We start from the raw sequence: 23856 nt of genomic DNA on the forward strand, positions 1-23856 counted from the left end.
TCCAAAATCTCCTCCAGATTACCTAAAAAGAAATTATTTAAAGAATGCACATACCGTTGGAAAAAATGCAAACAGTCTTATCTCGTATGTCTGATTTCTTAACTTGACACAAAAAGAACATTGTCACATGCTAGAAAATTCTTCTCTTATCCCAAAGTCTGTAACCTCTCTCACGATTTCCTGTTTCTTTGTTTTATTAATAATCTGGAACGCGTGACTGAAAGGGTGGTGGAAGATTCGATAGTAACTATCAAAAGGGAATTGGATAACTACTTGGAAAGGGGAAAGAAATTGAGGACTGTGGGGAAAGAGCAGGTGAGCGGAGGGTAATTGGATTGTGAATTCAAAGAGCCAGAAGAGACATGGGGCAGAATTTTCTGCCTGTTGGACTGGCGGGCCTGACCCAATTGCCGGCGGGTTTGGAGCCGATCGCCGCTGGCGAAACGGGCTCCACCGCCATTTTACGTGGGCCGGCCAATTAAGGCCCACCCAGCGTGATGTCTGCCGGGAAGCGCTATGTGCTCCCTGTGCGGGTGGGGGAGGGGAATCCCTAAAATCAAGAGTGTGCTCTTTCGCGCATGGGCACGAAAGAGCACACATCTCCCTGAGGCTAAGTGCAGCCTCAGGGAGATCACCTGGACTTTTAAAAATATTAAAAATAGAAAAAAAAAAGTCCCTTACATGTCCCCCTCATGTGACAGTGTCATATGAGTTGGGACATGTTCATAATTTACAGAACAACTTTATTACAATTTTTAAAACCCTACGTGAAACCTCATCCTGCCGCTGGATGAGGTTTCATGTTTTTTCTAATTCCCGCCGGGGCTCCTGGCTGACCCGCCAGCCTTAAAATTGGACGGGCAGGTCCTTTAATTGATTAAATGTTCCTGTCAATGGCCTCAAGTGGCAGCTGATTTTGCTGCGCCCCCGCCTTCCTGAAAATTTAAATGGGGCGTGGTGACGTCAGGGGTTCCACCCGGCATCATTCCGCGTCATTTTATGCATCGGTGAGCGGGCCCCGCCCCCTGCTTGCCGACGGCAAAATTCTGCCCATGGTGTGCTGCATGGCTTCCTTCTATGCTATATGATTCTATGATAGTACAATAGTCACCGTTTGTCTGAATGTTCCTATTTATTCCTCCTAAGCTCCAAACATTCTATCCTACATAATCATCTTTCTCTTAACATCCTTATTGCTTTGCGATTACATACGTTGTACCATCTGATGTACTAGTTCGTTCTTTCCCAGGACTCCCTCAGCCTTCTCTTCCCTTCACATTCTACGGATCATTAAAACCCCAAATACCAGCTGAGCTGACTGGTGTACCTTCATTTATCTGCTCTTCCCCTACTAATCTTGAAACCTAGATGGCATCCTGAGTAGAGGCTTTGGGCCTTGAGACCTCTGAACAAAAAGAGATAACACCACTGTAATGACTCGACAGAGCGGACAGGTTTCAACAGGAAACAGATGAACTTTATTACATTGAGCATGTAGCACCTGAAAAGCTCTATCAGGACTATTGTCAGGAAGCCCCACCCCCGGATTGCCCGCACTAAGGGCTCATTGGTCAGAGCCTTAACGGAAGGTCATGTGACCCCTGGTAGACAGCAGGAGAGGCTATACCTTCAGTTACCACAACCACGGAATACAGAGAAATTAATTAACTAAATTTAATTAATTAAATTAACTACATAATTAGTTTACACTTTAAAGTTGAATTCTGAGGTAAGTTGTGCATAATTATATTCAATGTTTTGAATAAAATAGAGTATCCCTTGCAGCTGTTTTATTGACACCAGTATTTTATTGACACCAGTAACCTTTAGGGATATCGTACAGGTTAGAACATGGCCCTTTAATTTCTGGATCTAAGTTGAATTCCAACCTAGATCCATGGCCTGAAGATTTTTTCATCCGATGGCAGTAATAGTCTTAAGTGAAACCAGTTTGACTGCTCTTAACCCACATTCCATGACTCTGACTCCACCACATTTTAGTTTGTGTGCCAGTCTCACTCCAAACTTCACAAGTAGGTTTGATGCAAGAAACAGGAAATATCCTGTTTAGAGAGGGAGTACTGTTCTGATCCAAAGCTGGGGAGGGATGTTTTGTTAGTTCCTTGTAGGTGGGATTTTGTCCTGCATCTAACTTGCGCTATAGGCTGACACAGAAGGATGTGGAAAAATGTTTCATTCTGTGTCTCCATCCCTCTCTTATGCTTTGGGTCATGCACTTCATCCAATTGTGATGGAAATCACTGAGCAAGTACCTCACTGAGGGTATTTATATTCTCTGAGGATATATGGTGGATATTCTGCTCCCTGTCCAGGGGCGTTGGACAGATTAGAGAATTAGTACTGTAAGATTATAGTGAACCAACACTCCCTGCAAATGCAGTTCCCTGGTGCAAGCATTATTTTTGTAATCCTTCCAAACATCCTCTAGCTGCACACTAGTGTGTGGCCATAGATTGGTTCTCAGTTTTTTGCTTTTGTGGCTGCCAGTCATGTCCAATTAACCCCAAAGAAGTTGCTCAAGGCTCCATTCATAAAACAAAGTAATAATCTTTATGAAACACTCATCCTTGAAGAATAGACGGGTGAAACTGGCCTGTGCCAGCGGTGCGGGAAAAGCTGCCGTGAATTGGAAGGACACAGCTCAGCAGAGAAAGAGGAGGTGGAGGGGGATGCAGAACACCGTGCTGTCCTGACTGCAGAGGGAGGTGGCCCGGCCTGCCATGGGGATCAAGGATCTTGTCAGGACACCGCCAATTTGCAGAATCATCTGATTCGGGCCCGTTTCAACAGATTCTCTGTGACTCAGGAGGAACAGTATGGCGGGGAACCCATTCTGAGGTGCCTTCACTAACACTTCCATTGAAGAGGCAGCCTAGAAAATGTAGACGCTTACTTCCAATGAGGGATGCACATCTGTCCAGAGGTTTCACTGTCACCATAGACAGTCCCTTGATCTCCTTCCCCACTTTATACCTCTTTTCTTGTCCCGCCATTAATAAAAGGAGACTCACATGTGTGACTTCAAGTCTCATTATTTACATTGTGATCATAAAGGAGAATAGAGCACAGTAGCAGGAAGAAGGCACCCAACTGACTCTCTCAATGCTCTGTCGGACATGGTGGACTCTACACTTGGCTGCTCCTACATGGTGCTCCCCTTGTGGCCATTGGAGGAGTTGGAGGACCCTGTGGCTGAGAAGCACGTGATAGTCGTTCTCATTGTGGAGGTGCCAGGGTAGGTGTCTCCAGAGGCTAGTACACCTGCCAGGGTAGGTGTCTCCAGAGGCTAGTACACCTGCCAGGGTAGGTGTCTCCAGAGGCTAGTACACCTGCCAGGGTAGGTGTCTCCAGAGGCTAGTACACCTGCGTCATTGCAGGGGCAGCCTCCATCACTGGGTCCTGCTGCCCAGGTGCTTTCTCTGTCAGAAAGTTGAAGGTGACTGAAGATCATAATGATGCTCAGTGAGAATGGGGCACCCTCATCCTCCTCAACCTCAGTCCTTGGTTGGCACTCTGGATGGCAGGAGGGGTGCAACAGCTGGGGCACAACGGTCAGCTCTTCTAGACATCCCTGTGCCAACAGTGTCACTGACCCATTCAGGCTGCAGAGTGTGGCGAGCATCCTTTATACATCAGTGTGGACTTTGTGCATGTACTTCAGGTGCTACTGTATATGTCTCTCCATGACTTTGGCTGCTCTCTCAATGGCAGAGTTCACGTGCTCAAAACCTTGAGCCATGGTGACACACATTAGCTAGAACAGCTCCTCCATTCTCCGCCCATGATCCCACACTGCCTTAGGGAACGCCAACATGTGGCAGCACATCTTGCTGATAGTCTTGGTAGAGCCTCCTCGCCTGTGTCTCTTGAGGTCCTTGCATCTGTGCCCAACTGAGCAGTTGGGCTATGTCTGTCCTCCCACCTCTGAGGGGGGATTGCCCAGAGCTGCCTCTGCCTCTGCCACCTCCTTGTTCACACCAATGCCATGCTGCTTGTGATATGAGGTACGCGATGCACTGAGTGATAAACAGGAGAAGATGAAAGATGCCTACGACTGGCATATGGGTAACAAATTATCCAACCTGAACATTGGACAGAAAGTTCAAGTGCAACACCCAACTGATGGCACCTAGAATCCAGGTGAAACTGTTGGCATATGCCCAGAACCAAGATTGTGTCAAGTATGAACACCAAATGGTAGGACAGTGTGATGAAACAGATGACATATAAGAACAACACCACAACCAGAAACACCGAATAACCCTATTGCGAACAGAGCACAGTGTAAGACGCAACACAAACAAAACAGCCATACCCAGCATCCTGAAGATGTACAGCAGCTTCCAGCAAAGAGTCACCATGACAAGATCTGGATGGGTAAGCAAACCGCCGATACATTTCAGAGACTTGTAAGTTTGTGCAATGGTTTACTCAGGCCACTTTCCTTTCCTATCATGTAAATAGTTTGATTCTTTAAAGGGAAACCTTTAGCTTAGGAAAAGGAGATTTTGTGATAGGTACATATACCTTTAGGAGAGACTATCCTCAATCACTACCACCTTGACAGGATGTGATGTATTAGTCCCATGACTTGTATTCAGTCTACAAGCAGCAGCAGTAGGAGTCAGGTGTACAATACTTCGCCTCCTAGTTATTATTGTACAGTATATAGTCCTATCATCAAATAAAGAAGCCACATTATTGTTTTACCAGTTAAGGCGTACAATTGATATGGTTACGTCAAAGAGCAGAACATAACAGTGCTCATCACCCGATGCCATCCTATCAAACCACACACGAGAACTCACTGAGGTGACTGTATCTGCACTGATGGATAGTGCGCTTGTAAGGTGTGAGGTGGTTCTTCTGAGCTCTGCTGCCGCTGCTTGGCCTACTGATGATGAGGGAGTTGGCCTCTTTTCTTGGATGTTTACACCTCCAGGAAACGCAGGAAGCGATCATGAGAACCAGCCTTGGACAGCAGAAGCCTCTGCAGTGTTGAGGCTCCCGATGCAGCTCAGTCTTCGGAATGCCGTTGGACGCAGTGGATTGCAATCCACACCCTTAAGGAATGCATTGCCCTCTCTAATCACCATTATCATCACCAATGTTTTTCTTGCCATGCCCGTCGTTCACCACCCTGGTGATATCCATGACTTCCCCTCTTCCATGAAAGGTAGGGTACCCCTCCTCTAGTCTGGGTGCGTTCGTAGGCACAATGAACCCGATTCTTCTGCAAGGGCAAAAGAGAGGCAATGAAAAGGCATTGCTGTCCTCTATGATCAATGTCAGCTGCTCCTATTCATTGGAAGCAGCATGTTTCAGTGCTGGCTGGACCTCAACAGCACTATGGCCCTGAGCCATTGTGAGGTGTCAGTAAGTGCCCTGGGCACACATTCCACCCATGCTCAGGGGAAGCATGTGCCCTGAGGCTTCTCGGTTGATAAGTCTGCTGGAGGGCGAATAAACAAAGGCCTGTCCTGGGGGTTAGGGGTTGCACAGCCCTTGCATCAAGTGCAGGATCCAGTTTCTATGCAGCACACTCCTTCTGCTGACACTGTCAGCTATTTCCTGCTTAGTCTGGGTGGTCACCTCCTCCTGTCTTCCCCGGAAGGAATATCCACCCATTATATAGTTTATCAAACATCCGGAAAGATGTGATAGGCATGGGTACAAGCAATAGATTTGTACGTGCTCATACATATTTTTGGTTAATTCAATGTCTTGGAAAATGTGTAAAATCCGGTACAGGTTTGTTGTAATATCAAACAAATTGACCAACCGTATTGCTCCAGAATTCTTTCTGGATCTAATGGGAGGCTTGTTAAGGACAGTATACAGCTTGGGTTTGGGGGGAAGATCATATGGCCTTGACAGAGATTCAAGAGGACTAAATTGCTAATGAAAGTGCTTTCACAACAAGTTAACCCTCTCTTTTCTCTGAAGCTCACTGAGCCATCTGGCCCAAAGATATGTAGTCAATAGACTGCATTCAAAGAATGAAGGACAACATATTTTCTGTAACTCTTAACCGCTACCCCTGTGATTTAAGCAAAAAGTAATTGTTTTCATGTACAGTAAATGCCTGTAACTCCACCAGTCATATTTGAACTCCCTTTAATTTGACTGCTGGGATCACAATGCAGTTGAACAGGTTCCCTTGTCACGCACTTGTTTGAAAACAAAACGTCTACTGGCAGTCGTACATATTCTTCGAGCACTCGCGTGATTTCCCAGCTGCTGAAATAAAATGCTTTAAATCCTGATTCCATTTCCTCAAGGATCATTTGACTCTTCTGTTGCGTGAATGTAATGGTTTATGGTACACTTTACTGCATTAGAAAAATGGACCCCAGTTTGAAAACCTACATCTTCAGCGATCAATGAGAATTGGAAATAACGCTTTTAAACAAAAAACAGATGTGGCAGGCACGGGTCGCATTGTGAATCTGGAATGAGAGAAGTCCACTCAGTTTACAGAGCCTGTTCCCACCAGCTAATGTGCAATCTGTCCTCTCACAAGGGTCAAACCCACAATTATATCCACCTGCCGGGAAGTTTTGCATCAATAACTGATGATTTTCTAAACCAATCAAATAAGATGTGAGAATATTTAAAAAGTCAAATCCTCCACCACTCATCTCTGTCCTGCTACCTTCCACAGCCAACACTCTTCCCACCTCCAGCAGAAAATGACCATTGGACCCATTGAAATTTTTGATCATCTTAAATTATATTCATCCCTACAGCCTCAAAATTCATTGCAGAGTAGCTCCTTTTCCGAAATGGTCAATCATTACAAATTTAACTTTTTAAAAAAAATTCCTTCATGGGATGTAGGCGTCGCTGGCAAGGCCAACATTTCGTCGCCCGTTCCTAATTGCCCTTGGACTGCAGAGGGCAGTTGGGAGTTTGCTTTTACAGGAAAGGTTGACATAAGTAAGGTCATTCAGGATTTCCTACCAGAAAAACCCGCAATTCCACCATCATAGCGCCCAACAGCCTCTTATGCTATTCTGAAGATCATTGGGCAGGATTTTCAGCTTGGCGAGCGGGTGTGCGCCCGACACGCACGGGTGTAAAATAGCGCGTGATGATGTTGGGCGAGCATCCCGACATCATCACACGCTCGCACGATATTTTGGTCGGCGGCCACTCGCGCGAGTCGGCAGCACGCCCGCCGACAATTAAGAGGACTGTTAAGCCCACTAATCAATTCATTGAAGTGAATTTTTTCCCTGCCCGTCCAACCTTGCGGGCGGGCGAGCGAATAGGCCAAGCGGCCTTTGGATTTTTGAGAAAACCTCATCCACCAGCAGGATGAGGTTTCCGATGTTAATTTAAAAAAATTAAAAATGTACAGCAGTTTTGTTATCCACATGATAGGGTGATTGAGACTGCTGTGTGGACATTCTTTCTGGATTTTTATAAACTTTATTGGTTGATTTTAAAGTACTTCTGCTCCCTGAGGCAGCTCTCTGCATGCTCCCCTGCACCTGCGCTAACTTTCGAGCTCACCGTCCTCACCCCCACCCCGGCAGCGCTGAGAGTTTCAGCACGCGTTTCATGCTGGCTGGTTGTTAATTGGCCAGCCCAGCGTGAAATCGCGGTCAGGGCCTGATTGCAGGCGGCGGACCGTTGTGCTGCCGCTCCCGGGCCCACCCACCACACCCGCCTGACGAGAGAAATTTATTACATCATTCTGTGCTTGAGAAACAACTTCGTAGCATCAGATGGAAATGTGCCTTTCACCAATTTGAACCAGTCATCTGGCTCTACTCTCATTTTGGGAGGGTGTTGGTTACAAAACGGTGTCTCTTAAAGAAGCCTTCGTAGTCTTCAGTAACTGTAAGTCTTTATTAACAAGTAGCACGATTTATACAAGTACAGTAAAGGTTACAGGCAAAGGAGCTATCTTCATGTTTAAGTCTTAACCTGTGTCTGCTCAACAGCACACTGACCCCTGGATCTGAGTCATGTTCCTTCTTACATCACTGTGGGCAGCACTTTACTCAGTCCCACATAAATCCTTTATGTGTCAGACCCTTATACTACACTCTGGGGTTCCCTCTAAGTCATCTACTTTCAAAGCTGAAGAGAACCCAAGTTTCTGCAGTCCTTCCCAGTCATTGGGGGTTACCATTAATTAGAAACTGAACTGGGCCAACCATATAAATACTGGGGCTACAAGATCAGAGGCTGGTAATTCTGTGGTGAGTAATTCATCTCCTAACTCCCCAAAGCCTGTCCACCATCAACAAGGCACAAGTCAGGAGTGTGATGGAATACTTTACCAATGCCTGGATGGGTGCAGCTCCAACAACACTCAGGAGCCTCAACACTATCCAGGACAAAGCAGTCCGCTTAATTGAAACCCCATCTACCAATTTAAACATTCAGTCCCTCCACCACTACTCCCTTCACTATCAATGCACAATGGCAGCAGTGTGTTCCAACTACAAGATGCACTGCAGTAGCCCACCAAGGCTCCTTCTACAGCACTTTTCAAACCCACAACCTCTACCACCTAGAAGGACAAGGGCAGCAGATGCATGAGAACCTGCAAGTTCCCCTCCTCCGAGCTACACACCATCCTGACTTGGAAATATATTGCTGTTCCTTAAGTGTCGCTGGGACAAAATCCTGAAACTCCCTCCCTAGCAGCACTGTGAGTGTACCTACACCACATGGACTGCAGCAGTTCAGGAAGGCAGCCCACCACCACCTTCTCAAGGGCAGTTGGGGATGGGCAATAAATACTGGCGTAGTCAGCAATGCCCACATCCCCTGAAAAGAATATGTTAAAAAAACCATGCTTTCTCCTAACCCGCGCTGCAAGGCTGCACCCTTAGCTCGAACCATGGAGGAGACTGGTCCAAACTAGGATGCTTGACATTGCAAGGGGCTGTGAGCACCTCCACCAGTGACTGCCCCATGGCCAGCTTTAGCAAGGAGATTGTACAACATGCCCAGTTGTCCAACTGTCCTGCAGTCCACTAAAAGACTCATTAATTTGCAGTCTGTGCCCGAGAGATGAAAAGCTCTGGTGCACTTGGTGGCACTTAGATGCCTCTGCGTTGTTTGATTGGGCAGGGAATCTGGAGGCTCGACTTCAATCATGTCAATGTGGCTGCGCCTGAACTGTCTCAGCTGCAGAGGAATGGTCGCTTTATACAAGGTTTCCCTAATACATGGGCCCCTTCCCTCGCCCACACTGCCTGCCCACCCCGCATGTGCTTGTGCGCTACCTTCAACCGCAGGGCAGCCCTTGCCCCCACACCCCCACAACACACCTCAATCGCCTCAAGTTGCCTCAACCTTCAAGTCCAACAGGCGACCCCGGGTGTACTCACCTCCAGGTTCCCCTCAAAGTGCAGCCCGCCAAGCTCAAACCTTATAAATGCTGTTGTAAAATATGTCACCGTGCAATCACACCGATGTGGGCGGACAATCCAGTGTGTCGGGGGGGTGGGGGGTGCATTCCAGCAGGCTGGACTTATAATGATATGCAGATGTATTACAATGAGGTTCCTGACGTCCGATGATGGGAAACGTGGCCCACCAACACCGGGCAGAACGGACGATCGCAAATTGGTTTCATGACGTCGTGAAATCGATTTTTGGCCTTCTCACCATTTTGTCTGCTCATGCCACCAAACACGCCCAATGTCAGCGGGCGCGGACGATTCCACCCAAGGAATCAGCTTTGGTGTTCTGTTCTGCATCATTAACAAAGGCCCAATAACTTCCTGATACCACCTTTGCGAATGAGACACAACAGCATTCACAGGGTGGTCTGACCACAGTACTGTACCGTTTAAATATCACATCCTCCATGCGGAACTAAAAGGCTAAGAATATATCATGTGAACAAAGATCAACCACGTTTATGCAGAACAGTCACCAGTGGCACCAAACACTAAACCACTCAGCCGAGTGGTGACAGAGAATCGTGTAAAAGGGGAAAGCAAAATATTTTTAAAATGGGAAGTGATTCTACATATAAAAACCTCTGTCTGTCTGTCTCTCTCACTCTCTCTCTGTCTGTCTCTCCCTCTCTTTATCTCTATCTTTCTCTCCAATGTATGTAGAAACTAAGGGCAGGATTTCTGGCGCCGACATTGATGGGCATTGTTGTGAGTGGGATGGGAAAATTTGGAGAGATGTTGACTTTTACCGGCTCTCCAAATTTTCCCGTCCCGCCTGTGATGCTGCCTGTTGCTGGCGGGACCAGGAAATCCCAGCCAACGTTTTCATTAAATAGCCCATTATTGCCCTATCCTTCCATTTTGTTGCATTGCCTGTGCTGAGTATGCTGCTTTTTTGGTCATGTTGATGATAAGGGAGCTACAGTTAACCACAATTGCAGAGATATATAGAATAAAGCACTACTGTGCACAACTGAATCGTAGTTTCTTTACTCTACATTATTGTGGTCTGAGCCTATAATATGAGTTAATGAAAGACGCTTATGTGCATTGGAGAGGAGTTTTGAATTGGATTTCAAATCTTAATGATTTTGCCTTATTTATCAAATCAGAACGTTGATGAGTCAGGATGATTTGGCATCACATGCACTGATACTTTAATAAGGAAAAGGATCTTCAGAAATATCTCCAAATATTTTAAATGTAATTGCTGTGTATTAAAATGACTTGTTATGTAGGCACTCATGAATCAACAGGAGATAGCATAGTCAGTGGCACATGTTGTTATTCTGCAACTGTATATCATATTACTGACAGTGCATGGAGAATGCATTCATTTCCTTTTCCCATTCATCTCAATGTTTGGAAATAAGTGTGCAACAGATAAACAGTTTAAATAATTACTTTAATAATAATAATTTTAAAATCTAAAACTAAAACTTTGTTAGTCTTTCCACCCCACCCCCACTAGAGCTGTACCTTGAGTATCCTGCCTTCCATTCTTAATTAGCACTTTTCTTTGATAATATCACCACCTTCAAAACCTCTTTGATCCTTTTGTCTGTGACATCTTTTGATTATCTGCTCCTATCACTGCTTGCTTATCCCCACAATCACCCCACCCTCAACTTCTCTCTCCCCCCGCCCCCCCCACCTTAGACCAGCTTATATTTCACCCCTCTCCTAACTATACTCAGTTCTGCCGAAGGGTCATGAGGACTCGAAACGTTAACTGATTTCTTCTCCACCGATGCTGCCAGACCTGCTGAGTTTTTCCAGGTAATTCTGGTTTTGTTTTAAATAATTACCTTGTTGTTTGCACCTGATCCAGCCAATGCTCAAAATAGTTTTAAGTATGGCCAGTCAACCACAAAATGGTGCTCATTTTTATTTTAAATGGCAGGAATGAAGTTATGTAGCAGCTGAGTCTGTTTCTCTCACCATCTGGCTGGGAGGATACTACCACCCACCATTCAAAACATCCATTGCCCTGGGAGTTTGAGGGGCTGAGATGGGAGGATGGTTGCATGCGTGTGTCTTGCTCTGCTACTCCGAGTGCTGTCATATGTTTTTTACATTGCTCTCACTTTTTGAGTTTCTTCCCCGCTGGTTGGCACAGTTGTTGACAACCAAGTAAAAGTCACTCTCCCTTTCTGTTTTGTATTTCTTGTCGAGAAATAATGAAAAAAAGAATAAAGGAAAGACTTGCATTTCTGTAGCATCTTTCACAACCACCGGATGTGCCAAAAGCACTTCAAAGCCAGAGAAGTACTTCTGAAGTGTGTATCCACTGTTGCAATGCAGGGAACTAATTTGTGCGTAGCAAGCCCTCACCAACTGTGACGTGATAATGGCCAGATTGTTTGCCTAGAAGTGTTGTTTGAGGATTAAGTTGGCCAGGACACTGGGAGGAACTCCCCGGCTCTTCTTCACTGAGTTCCATGGGACCTTTTACATCCACCTGAGAGGAAAGGCAGTTTAATGTCTCATCCGACAGTGTAGCACTACCTTATTACTGTACTGGAGCATCAGGCAAGATCTTATGCTCGAGTTCCTGGAGTGGGATTTGAAACCACAGCTGTGACTCAGAGGGAAGACTGTTAACACCAAGCCACAGTTGACTCTTTGGGAGGCTAGGCTGCCATATATTGCCTATTTATAGCTGCCCTGAAATTATAGCAATAGGCCTTTTTTAAATCAAGGTCACCTTGAACTTGAGTCATGTGGGTTAGTTACCTTGGAGCGTGTGTTCTAGACAATCTAACAGCTTTTATGGTCAATTTTTCTGATGCTAACACACAAATTATGCTTCAGTTTTATAACTTGCCGTAAAATGAGTTGAACATTTGACTTTAGGCTTGCTAGTCCAGCACCAAAACCACTTCACTAAACTACACTGTAGCTGATGTGTTTGAGATTTTGATTCTAGTCTGGTCAGCCTAGCAACCCAAAAATAAAGAGCCGTATATCTCAATCCCACCAGGTCAGATAGCCTCTTCCTGTTTATGCTCTTGGAGCTCTATATTTTCCCTCTCTCCTTACAGAGCATTATTAAAGCGTTTACCTTTCCAAGTTCAGACAAGCTGCAGGAGACATGCACCAAGGTTTCTGGGTGTGCTTCCCTGAACTTCCCTTCCTTTTCCATGGAGAAACATCTCCCTTTCCAGCCGTGTCTTTCCAGTGACAGGATGGCTTTGAGATCAGTGACTCACCGTGTAGCAGATTTGGGTGCAAGACAATGTCGAACTCGATTGTTCCTCGTGGATGCTTTGGCAGTTTTCCTTATTCTGTAATAATTGAGCAGTCTAATCTGTATGTTGGTGCCTCTTTTAAACCAGGCACTGGAGAAAGTGGCAAAAGCACATTCATCAAACAGATGAGAATCATCCATGGGTCTGGATACTCAGAGGAAGAGAGGAAAGCCTTTGCAAAGTTGGTCTACCAGAACATAATCACTGCAATACAGTCCATTGTAAGAGCAATGGACACCTTGAATATACAATACCAGCAGCAGGGAAATAAGGTAAGATCAAAATGAATGATGTTATAAAATGACCGATGTAAGCTTCCTGGTTTAGTTTGTTCCTTCTTGGGATTGTTGTAGTAATTGTAAGTTAACCCATTTCTTACTGCTATGGGGATCATGTGACTGTAGAGGCGAATGAGCCCTAAGCGTGGGGAATCTTAGGGGTGGAGCTTTTTAGCCTTGTCTTGGAACAAGCATGTAGCCTCACCTGGAGTCTATAAATAAAGTTTACTGTTCCTTACAAGAAACCCATCCTGCGCTCAAGTTTATTACAATTGTTTGTTTTCTGTGAGGATGGTTCTGTCTATACGTCAACAGTTTCTATTTCATCTTCTGTATGAGTCCCTAAGAAATAAGGATGGCAGGGGATGAATTTCTAAGTTCAGTCTATTGACTGAGAGCCTTGTCTATCAGCCACACCTAACTGCATGTGGAGGAATATTGGTACGGTGCCACAATTAATAAAAATCATTGTGAGACAGTAAAAATTGTCTGCCACTTCTTGCTATCACCATTGCACATGCAGCAAATGATGAATAAACAGTTAATCTTTTTCTTTGCTGGTGTTGTTTGAAGGGGGAATGTTGGCCAGACACCAGGAGAATTCATTGGTATTTTTCAAATAGTTACATGAGATTTTTAGCATTCACCTGAAACAGGCAGACAGGAGCTCAGCTTATTGTGCTGTCCAAAGGGCAGGACTCACCCATTAAAGTGTCTAGTACTCAGCAGTTTGATTTACTGAAGCTCCTGTCAATGGATTCCATCCAGAAGCTTCACCACCACTGTCCTGTGACTACTGTGTCTATGATCTACAAGATACACAGCAGCGTTCACCAAAGTTGCTTTGACAGCCCCTCACTCACCCTCAATCCCTCCGCCAAGACGGGCAACTTGGAAGTACCATCATCGTCAAGTTGCCCTCATTCAATATCCTTAACGTTCCTTTGTTTTTTTTGGATCACTGTCTTGGAATTCTTTGCCTGACACCATTGTGGGAATCCCACCACCACAAGGAACCCAGCGGTTTATGGAGAAGGCCCAGCTGCACGTTGTCAGGGCAACTAGGATGGGCAATCAATGAGGCCCATAATCCAAAACAATTTATTTTGAAAGTGCTGCTTTTTGATTCATATGGGATGGGTTACATGTTAAAATATTGGAACGTTTTCCTGAATTTTGGAGAGAATGATGTACAGCAGAAGATTGGCTCTTCACTGCAGAATGTATCTATAAACAAGAGGTACTTGGAACGAGGAGGAAGATGAGGTCAGGGACTTTTGTGTCAACAGGCATTTTTGTTTCAATATTAATTTGCATGTGCAAAAAGGAACAGGATACTGACAGAAATATTACCTGTTTGGCTGAATGAAGTAATTGCTCAGACTAAATTATTTTCTTGCCAGACAATCTCAAGTGGGTAATCTCACACCATTAATCCTCTATTTGCTTTTGCCAGTAAAGTGTATTAGTTCAGGTAGCCAGCAATTATCAGCTGTGACAACAAGGAACATGGAAAGGGAGATTTAGACCTTATTAACAATGTATTTCCCTTACAAATGCTATACATTCACAGCCACAGTAGGGCTATGTTCACATTTTACTTCATACCGAGAGAGTGAAAACCATTCTTGCTTCACTTCTAAAATTATTCTATTCTGTAAGAGGGATTGTAATGGAGAGACCACATCATGATAAAGTACTTAACATTTTGAAAGGTTATCAGTGCTCTTTTGTTCTCTTTACAGTGAGACTAGGCATTGTTGAAGTATCTCTTTCATGGGTACTTATGCCAGGCATTGGATATCTCCATTCAAAGAGCAAGAAATTACTTTACAGTAAGGCTCAAGGACCTTTTCCTGTTTCCCTTTGGGGTGCATTTGATGATGCCACAGTTGCAGAGGGTGTACTTCCTGCCAATGTACAGTTGCAGTGCCTGTATCAATATTTCCCACATATTACATACTATGCGTAATCTCCAACAACCTTCTTTCCCTGTCCCCATCACATTAATCTTCATTAATCTATATTCTACCATATCATAACATACCATATTTAATACTCAATAATATAGTTTCCACTATATCATTATAGTCTATTATTAATTATATAGTCAACAATGTCAATTTCATATTATTTGCCCACCTCAGTTTCCAGTCATAAAATTACTTACGCGGCTGGTAAGAAACCCATATCCTGCTATATAATGGCATATTCTGTACAGTTTTTGGTGCGCTAATTGATTAACCCCTAATAATTGATCACATTTGATTAGTGCTTGATTGTTTCAAGATTTATTTTCAGCCTGAGATTGGGGTAACATTGAGGTAGACTTGAACTCCTCTCAGCACTAATATGTACTCAAACATCGGGTAAAAAGGCACATGGGCAGGCGGATGCAAAGATAGGCGATTGTGAATGCACAAGGATGCCTTCAAGTTGGTGTCAGGCGATATAGTGCTTTCTGCTTTTTTTTATTTTTCATGCTTACCATAGTGAGGAATGCTGGTGTTGAAACACTCCCTAACGTTAGCACCGAGCGCTGTCAAGTTGAGTCAACTATTGTACAGGTCGATGCAGAGAGGCCTGCACGACCCCAACAGTAGGCCGCAGAAATAAAGACAGAACGTGCTGGAAATTCTCAGCAGGTCAGGCAGCTTCTGTGGAGAGAAAAACAGAGTTGCTGGCCGATGACGTTTTGTTGGGACTGGCAAAAGTTAGGGATGTAACAAGTTGTAAGCAAGTACAGAGGCAGGGAAAGGTGTGGGGGGTGGATGGGGGAGGGCTAGAAACAACCAAAGGGAAGATTTGTTGATCGGGTGGAAGGCAGGAGCGATTAAATGATAAAAGAATGTTGACACAAGGGAATAGGGGGGTGGGAATATGACAAGTAAAGATACAAATGATGAGTGGAGAGGAACTGTAAATGGCCACAGCAGAAACATTACCAGCACCTGGTGTCTAGAAACAAAACAAGAACGGGGTCTCAGTCTTTGCTGGAGAAAAGAAGCAATGTCTAATGCAACAGCATCGCATTTTTCACTTCACTACACTAATCAATCTTAGGCCTGTTTGAGTGACACTGCCAATTAATGCAAATTAGAGTTAGTTTTGTGCTATAGACCCATAGCCCACCAAGAGCAGGATTGAGACTGCCTAAAGCCCCATAGGTCTCATAGCTAGATGTCAGGAGAGATATTCATCCCATGAACCCAAATCTCAGGCAGGAAAAGTTCATTACTCCAATCTGTTCCCTGAATTGCATTTGATAACTCGCATTTATATAGAAGTTGTCACATGGAAGCATCTCAAAACACTTCAAAAAGTGGAGACGTAAACAGCATCAGGAAAGGGGTGGGTTTTTGGAGGGAGTCATCTAAATGGTCACAGAAATATTTTCCTTAGAAGCCTTTTGATTGGAAGAAAAAGGTAGGAAGGAGTGAACTCCAGAGGTCAAGGGCGTAATGATTGTCCAAGAGCAGGTGGCAAATTAGAGTTAAGGTCAATGATCAATCACATTTGTGTTGAATGGCGGTGCAGCCTTGAGGGGCCAGGTTGTCTACTTCAGCTGCTATTCCTTATGTTCTTATGTTTAATCAGCCTCTTATGGAGCAGAGGGAGTAGGGATGAAGTAGTAACTTGAATTCAGAGGTTTGACGGGTAGTGAGCTTTGCGTGTAGCTGGAGAAGATAAGATCGGGCAGAATGAGACCCCATGCAGTGAACTTTGAAATTGAGGATCTTGGAGTTGGATTTGTGGAGATTCAGACTGGTAGTGAAACTATGTAGAGCCTAGGGTGATAGCTGTATGGGATGTTGTAGGGAAGAGGACAAGGGAGCAAGGAGGCTTGGATCTGCAAAGGGTGGAGAGAGGGATATCGGTAAGGAATGCATTTGCTAAGTCAATACTTGAACTGACAAATGCATGGGTTTATGATTCAGTAGCGGTGGTGGAACCCTGGGTATAGGCAAGCATTGCTCAGGAGGTGGAAGAATGTGGTTTTGGTAATAAAGGGGATGAAAGGTTATACCAGCTCATGGTTAAACAGGATGGCCAAGTTCATACAAACATATGAACACACGACTTAGGAGCAGGAGTAGGCCACTTGGCCCTTCGAGCCTGCTCTGCCATTCAGTGGCTGATCTGATTGTAACCTCAACTCTGCATCCCTGCCTACCCACAATAACCTTTCATCCCCTTGCTTATCAAGAATCTAACTATCTCTGTCTTAAAAATATTCAATGACTCTGCTTCCATAGTCTTTTGAGAAAGGGAGTTCCAAAGACTGACGACCCTCTGAGAGAAAAAAATTCTCCTCATCTCTGTCCTAAATAGGCGAACCTTATTTTTAACAGTGGCCCCTAGTACTAGATTCTCCCACAAGAGAAAATGTCCTCTCCACATCTCCTAAACTATTGTTAGGGCAACGGAAGTGAAAATCTTCCTATTGGTAATTGGACAGGAAAAAGCAGAGAGTGCAGGAATTTCTTGTTAATACTCATCTCTACTTTTATATTAAATTATTAATGATAGCAATAATTCCTTTGTCCATGTACTGTACAGAAGATTGCACCAAGAACCATTTCTCTGTTAAAACTTTTGCAAACATTTTGATTAATGGTTGAAGAATGTAACTATTTAAGCACAAAAATACTTTGAAAAGCAAAATCTATTGATGAATATAGTAAAATATTAACAGGAGATTTCAATTGAGGAAATTTCGTTAAAATTGAGTTTTTTTTGGGGTTGGAGCTCCCGTACCCGGTCTTTAACAAATCATTGCTTGCCTGCAAGCCAATGGCAACAAGACAAGAAACAGATTGCTTATGTGGCACGTCAGCCAAGATTTGGAAAGGAAAGATAGTCTCAAGTGAGTTCCAACATCATTTCTTCCAAATTCTGTCCACTTTCACCAGTACTTTTACCTCAGATTCCCAGCATTCATTTATTTCATTTGAGCCAAAACAAAGCGATTACAGATCAGGCAAGTGCTGCTGCCTGACACAACTAACTGGAGGTAAGCTTCTTATGGAGGGGTGACCGATAGAATTTCAGGGCTCTCTTCCATTATTATCTCATAGCCCAGCTGTAGGGAGTAACCAATACCTCATATTCCAGCTGTATGGAGTGTGCTAGTTAGATAGTCAGTGTCAGGCATTTCAGAAATGCTTGGATAGTCCTTATTTCAATTAGCAATATCCATGCAAACTGACTGCTAATTACATTAACATTGTGTAGGAATATGCATGAATAGTGTTAACGTGTAAAAATACCGACAGAACAGTCAATTCAGACTTGGAGTAGCTTTGCTAATTGGAGGAAAGAAACTCATACAATATTAATCGCTCAAATTAAACTTCCCAAACTTAATAAACATGTGAATTCATTATCAGGCAATTGATCTACCCATTTAAATTGTGTTTACTCTGAGGGCAAAATTTTAACCTTGGCGGGTGGGTGCGTGCTCGATCCACTTGAGTGTAAAATGATACATGTTGACGTTGGGCGAGCGTCCTGAGGTCAACCTGCAGTCCCGCGATATTTCGGTCAGCAGGCGTGCTGGAGTCGGCAGCACACCCGCCGACAATTATAAGGCCTGTTAAGGCCTTTAATAAGGTTATTAAAAGAAATATTTTGCTGCCCGTCCAACCTTTGCACTTTTTAGGAAACCTCATCCATGGGCAGGAAGAGGTTTCCTAAAGCAAATAAAAATAAAATAAAAATTTATGGGTGGCCACAATTAGCCGCCATGTTGGTTTATGGAAGGGAAAATGAATGTTTCACAGCAAACTTTAAGGAAACTCTTTCGAGTTACCAACAGTCACAGATTGCAACTTCTTTCGAGTACAATCACAGTTCTTGGTTTTCCGGGAGTGGAACATGAACCCACAACCCTCTATCTATATATCAAAGAGAAAAACTGACAAGAAATGCTCCAGATGTAAGATTATGTATTTATTACTAATTCATATCCTGCGATATTTGTTAATAACAATTGTAATCTTTCAATGAATTATAATTAGAGGGTGGGAGATAATTGGCCAGGGTGCATGGATGTAATTCAGTCCCAATTTTAAAGTTTTACATTCCATTATTATTTTTATGTTGGCACACACTGGGAGGAATCGTCCCAGATTTGCACTAAGTGCAGTAGTGGGCAGGTAAAACATTGTTTTACCCGCCGGCCACAATGGCGGCTTTTCATGGCTAATCGTCCCAAACCCGCCGCATTAATTACACGTCCCCGGGAAACATGCCATTTCCATGGTGGGCAGGCTGTCATTCACCCGCCACGCCATCACCTCGCTGCTTCATCATGCCAGGCGTCATATTTAAAAGTCCAGCCTCGCGCACACGTCTCAGTGTTTCCAGCCCAGGACTACTACAGGGAAGATGTACGCAAAAGGGAAAAAGACTGCGGCCCCCAGGTTTAATGATGCATCACTGGAATGCCTTTTGGACACCACGGAGGCCCACTGCAAAATCCTCTACCCCCGGTCTGGTCACAGCAGAGTGACCAACTAGGCTTGGGGGCAGTGACAGCGGTGGTCAGTGCCAATGCCCTTCAAAAGAAGACAGCCACCCAGTGCCACAAGCGGATAAATGATCTCTGTTCCGCCTGGGTAAGTCACTCATCTCATCACTTTCAACTCACACACTTACAAACCCATCACACACCCACAGGGCCCTCACTCACTGCTGGTTCAAGGGACATCACCATTCACTCTTTCACGCAAATCTTCATTGTCCTCATCCCATCCATGGGACTCACCACCCACACGTGCCAGGCATACTTACCATCTGGCGGGCAGGCGTCCTGCTTACACTCTCTCCATCTCTATTCAGGCAGGACAAGCTGGTACACAACATGAGGGAGAGGTCGCAGACCGGTGGAGGAATGCCTGAAATCAAAGTCCTCATGGACTTTGAAAACAGAGCCATCCAGCTGGCCGGCAATGACCGGGACCGGTCCTGTGCTGATGGTGAGGTCAGCGCTGCTCTACCAGGTGAGGATCCAGCAGTGCAACATCCTTCAGACAACCATGCTGTGAGTGATGTGTCCTGTTTCACAGGCCACTGCCATGCACCAATTACTTCCCCTTGCTTTTGCAGGCACAACTGAGAAACAGCCGACAGGGTCCATGACCCAGGGCCTTGAATCAAGCCCCAAAGAAACCTCTGGAGAAGAATCTGGAGGCACCCTCCCTGAAGTCTCATCACAGCGCTCACCCACACTGTCCACCAGCACAGAGACACACACCTCGGTGGGACCTAGCTTTAGAGTAGCCTCGGGGTCACAATCTGGTGAGCACATCGCACTGTCTGATCCACAGCAGACGGCGGCAGGGACTTCCCAGGTCCCCGGCACTGGAGGTCAGAACGTTGCTGAATCCGAGTCAGGTGAGGAGCCTCTGGACTCGGTCATGTCACAGTTGCTGGAGCTGCAAAGGCAAGCTCGGGAACATCAGGAAGGGATGTCCGCTGCACTCCTCAGATTGCAAGGCATGATGGAGGAGTCCGTCTGTCTTCAGGCTGAGGTGATAGCGCCAACATTGCCAATGCACCGAGGTTAACACTGGTAGGATGGCAGCCGCCATGGAGACCTTGCTCCAGGACTCCGCTCCTGCACTGCTGCAAGGGCTCAACCCTATCACTGATGCCATAGCTGGCCTCCAACAGCGTGTACACAAGAGAGGTGCAGGGCAGCTCGATCTCAGTCTAGCCATCCCTTCTCCACAAGGAGTCAGCCAGGAGCCCTTGGGCACCCATAGGGAGGAGGATCAGCAGGTTTACCAGCCCACCGGGGCCATCCACCCAGGTAACTCCGAGAGTGTCTGGCCCATCCGAATCCCCTCTTTCTGTGACATCAGCAGCTCCAGCTTCACAGGCCGAGGAGGGTGCCACTGCCACACAGCAGGACCCCGAAAGCAGGCCAGGGCCCCCCAACTCTCGGCCCTCCAGAGGACGCCCGCCAAGGTCATCACAGACAGGGTGTCACAGTCAGCAGGCTGCCTCCACCTCTGCTGTGGCTGTCCGGGGAGCACCAAGACATAGCGGCAGGTTTAGGAAAGTTAAGAAGATGTAGTTGCACAGCCTGGGCACGGGGGTCAATCACTTGTACATAATAATGTTCACTATTGTCAATATACACCCAAGAATGTCTCCCTGCCTAAGGCTCCTTGTTCTGATGAACAGTGTTCGTGTCACTCAGATGTGAAACCTTTCTGCACAAGATAAAGGCAGGTGTCTCAGTCCAGGGCCTCTCCCCTGTGCTTTGTGCAGCCTTCAGACCAAAGTGATGGTCCAGCCTCTCACTCCCTGGACTCATTACTGATGCCTGCACCTCAATGGTGCTGGTCATTGCTGCCAGAATGTTGTGGGCAGGCACCACAGAGTTCTCTCATTCTCTCTGTGTGCTCTCAGCACCTTTTAAGGAGGGGCTGGCCCCCATCACAGCAGCATCTGTGACCACTGATGCTGTGCTCCTGAAGGGGTCAGGTGCTGAAGGTGGTAAAGGATCAGATGCTTTTAAAGTTTCATGGCTGCATCTCCATGATATGACCCTGATCACAAAGCGCAAGCGAGCTGCCCTCGGCCAGACAGGAGTCAGACATTCTCAAAGGCTATGTGAAGATCAATGGGGTGTCCTCACTGCATGCCATCATCATCCTCCTGCAATCAAGTGGCTATTAGGGCCTATACTGCATCAGGAGCATACTCCAGAGGGTATGTGCATTGCCGTAAGCCAGACTGGAGTCAAATATTCATAGATGCGATGTGAGAATCAATGGTGTCTCCTCACTGCAGGTCATCATCATCCTCCACAAATGTAGCAGCTATGAGGGCCTTCCAAGCATGCTTGCCTCATCTGGCCAGTGCGAGGGCCTCATGCCTGTCATCATCTTTGAGGACCTCCTCACCCTCATCCCCGTCGGCATCTACCTCCAGCTCCTCACCCTGTTGCAGCGCCAGGTTGTAAAAGACACAGCAGACGATGACGATGCATGGCACCCTCTGCGGACTGTATTGCAGGGCTCCACCAGACCGGTCCAGGCACTGGAACCTCATCTTCAGCATCCCGATGATCTGCTCCACCAAGGTGCGAGCTGCAGAATGAGCCTCATTATAGCGTCACTCTGCTGCAGTCTGAGGCCGCTGCATGGGTGTCATCAGCCATATCTTCTGTGGGTAGCCCTTGTCTCCAAGGAGCCATCCCTGCAGCCTCTGTGTGCCCTGGAAGACATCCGGGATCTGTGTCCAACTGAAAAGATAGGAGTTGTGCGCAGACCTGCAGGATGCCTTTGTGGTGGTCGCACACCAGCTGCACATTCCCTTGCAGTTGACATAGTTGACCACGTGCTTTGACAGAGATCAGAGCACCACGTGAGTGTAGTCGATTGCACCCCACACCTGTGGGAAACCTGAGATCTGGGCAAATCCAATCGCTCTTGCATCCTGGCTGCCTTGGTCCTGGGTGAAATGCACAAAGTTGTGTGCCCTTGCGAAGATGGCATCTGTGACCTCATGGATGCATTTGTGAACGGAGGCCTGTGATACTCCACTGAGGTCACCTTTGGAGCCCTGAAAGGAGCCACTGGTGTAAAAGTTGAGTGCCTCTGTCACTTTCACAGCCACTGGCAGTGGGTGCCCTCCATGGCGCCAAATCCTGAAGTAGCTGGCAGACGTGACCGACCAGTTCCCTAGACATGCGCAGTCTTCGGCGACACTGGTTCCCGGTCATCTGCAAGAATGAAAGGTGGCATCCATAGACCCTGGGTGTTGCTAGGCACCGACCAGCGACTGCTCACTGTGGCTCTTCGGTGGCGTGTGCAGGAGCCCCAGCTGCAACTTCTTCCAGAGGGTGCTGCTCCTCCCTCTGCGCAGGCACGTGCCTAAGTCACTGTCTCCTTCATTGTCTTCGCTCTCTATTGGTCACCAGGCTGCATGATCCTAATGTACTCCTCCTGCAGGATGAAAGAGAGAGATGCGTGGGTTATCATGGGTGTACTAAGAAACTGCCTTGTTCAGTCTGAAGGCCCCTTAACACATCCCGGAGAGTGCTGGCTACCGCTTGGATGGCCGGAGATTAGTGCGTTGCGTGGCTGCCCAAAACTCCACCCACCTCTGCCCCGCTCCACCGACTGGTTGGCGCCAACTTTACCCACTGGACTGCATGCTGTGCTCTCCGCTCAGGCACAGGCATTCTCCTAACCCGCACTGCAGGACTGCACTGTTAGCTTGAACCATGGGGGAGACTGGTCCAAACCGGGATGCTGACATTGCAAGGGGCTGTGAGCACCTCCACCAGTGACTGCTCCATGGCCAGTTTTAGCAAGGAGATTGTACAATGTGCCCAGTCGTCCAACTGTTCTGCAGTCCACTAAAATGCTCATTAGTTTGCAGTCTGTGCCCAAGGGGTGAAAAGCTCTGGGGCACTTGGTGGCACTTTGATGCGTCTGCGTTGCTTGAGTGGGCAGGGAATCTAGAGGTTCGACTCCAATCATAACAGTGTGGCTGTGCCTGAACTGTCTCAGCTGCAAAGGAATGGTCACTTTATACAAGCTTTCCCTAATACATGGGCCGCTTCCCACGCCTGCCCCTCACCCCAAGTCACCTCAACCGCAGGGCAGCCCTTGCCCACCCACCCCCCAAGTCACCTCAATCTTGAAGCCCAACAGGCGACCCAGGCGAGCGCTCCACCACGTTACTGTGTACTCATCTCCGAGCTCCCCTCAAAGTGCAGCCCATCAAGTGCACACCTTTTATGTGCTGTTGTGAAGCACGTTTACGTGCAATCACACCGGCATAGGCGGACGATCCAGTGGTGGGGAATTATTCCTGCGGGCTCGGCTTATAATGAAATGCAGATGCATTACAATG

The 23856-nt window shown here is 46.3% G+C and overlaps 2 protein-coding genes across 4 annotated transcripts in view; one reads left to right on the forward strand and one right to left on the reverse strand.

Annotated features, from left to right (window-relative positions):
* The window catches only part of LOC144688937 (TLE family member 5-like), a 647395-nt gene extending 637351 nt beyond the window's left edge, over nt 1–10044 (reverse strand). The window contains exon 1 of the mRNA XM_078555989.1: nt 10032–10044. The gene's annotated coding sequence lies outside the window, so the exon portion shown is untranslated. The remainder of the gene's footprint in view (nt 1–10031) is intronic.
* Nucleotides 1–23856, forward strand: part of LOC144688935 (guanine nucleotide-binding protein subunit alpha-14-like) — an 85161-nt gene that overhangs the window by 41700 nt on the left and 19605 nt on the right. For all 3 annotated transcript variants that reach the window (XM_078555985.1, XM_078555986.1, XM_078555987.1), the window contains one exon: nt 12788–12972. In XM_078555985.1, coding sequence (XP_078412111.1) covers nt 12788–12972 — 185 coding nt within the window. The remainder of the gene's footprint in view (nt 1–12787; nt 12973–23856) is intronic.

Source organism: Cetorhinus maximus, chromosome 13 (assembly GCF_964194155.1).
Source record: "Cetorhinus maximus chromosome 13, sCetMax3.hap1.1, whole genome shotgun sequence".
In the NCBI taxonomy this organism is placed as follows: Eukaryota; Metazoa; Chordata; class Chondrichthyes; order Lamniformes; family Cetorhinidae; genus Cetorhinus; species Cetorhinus maximus.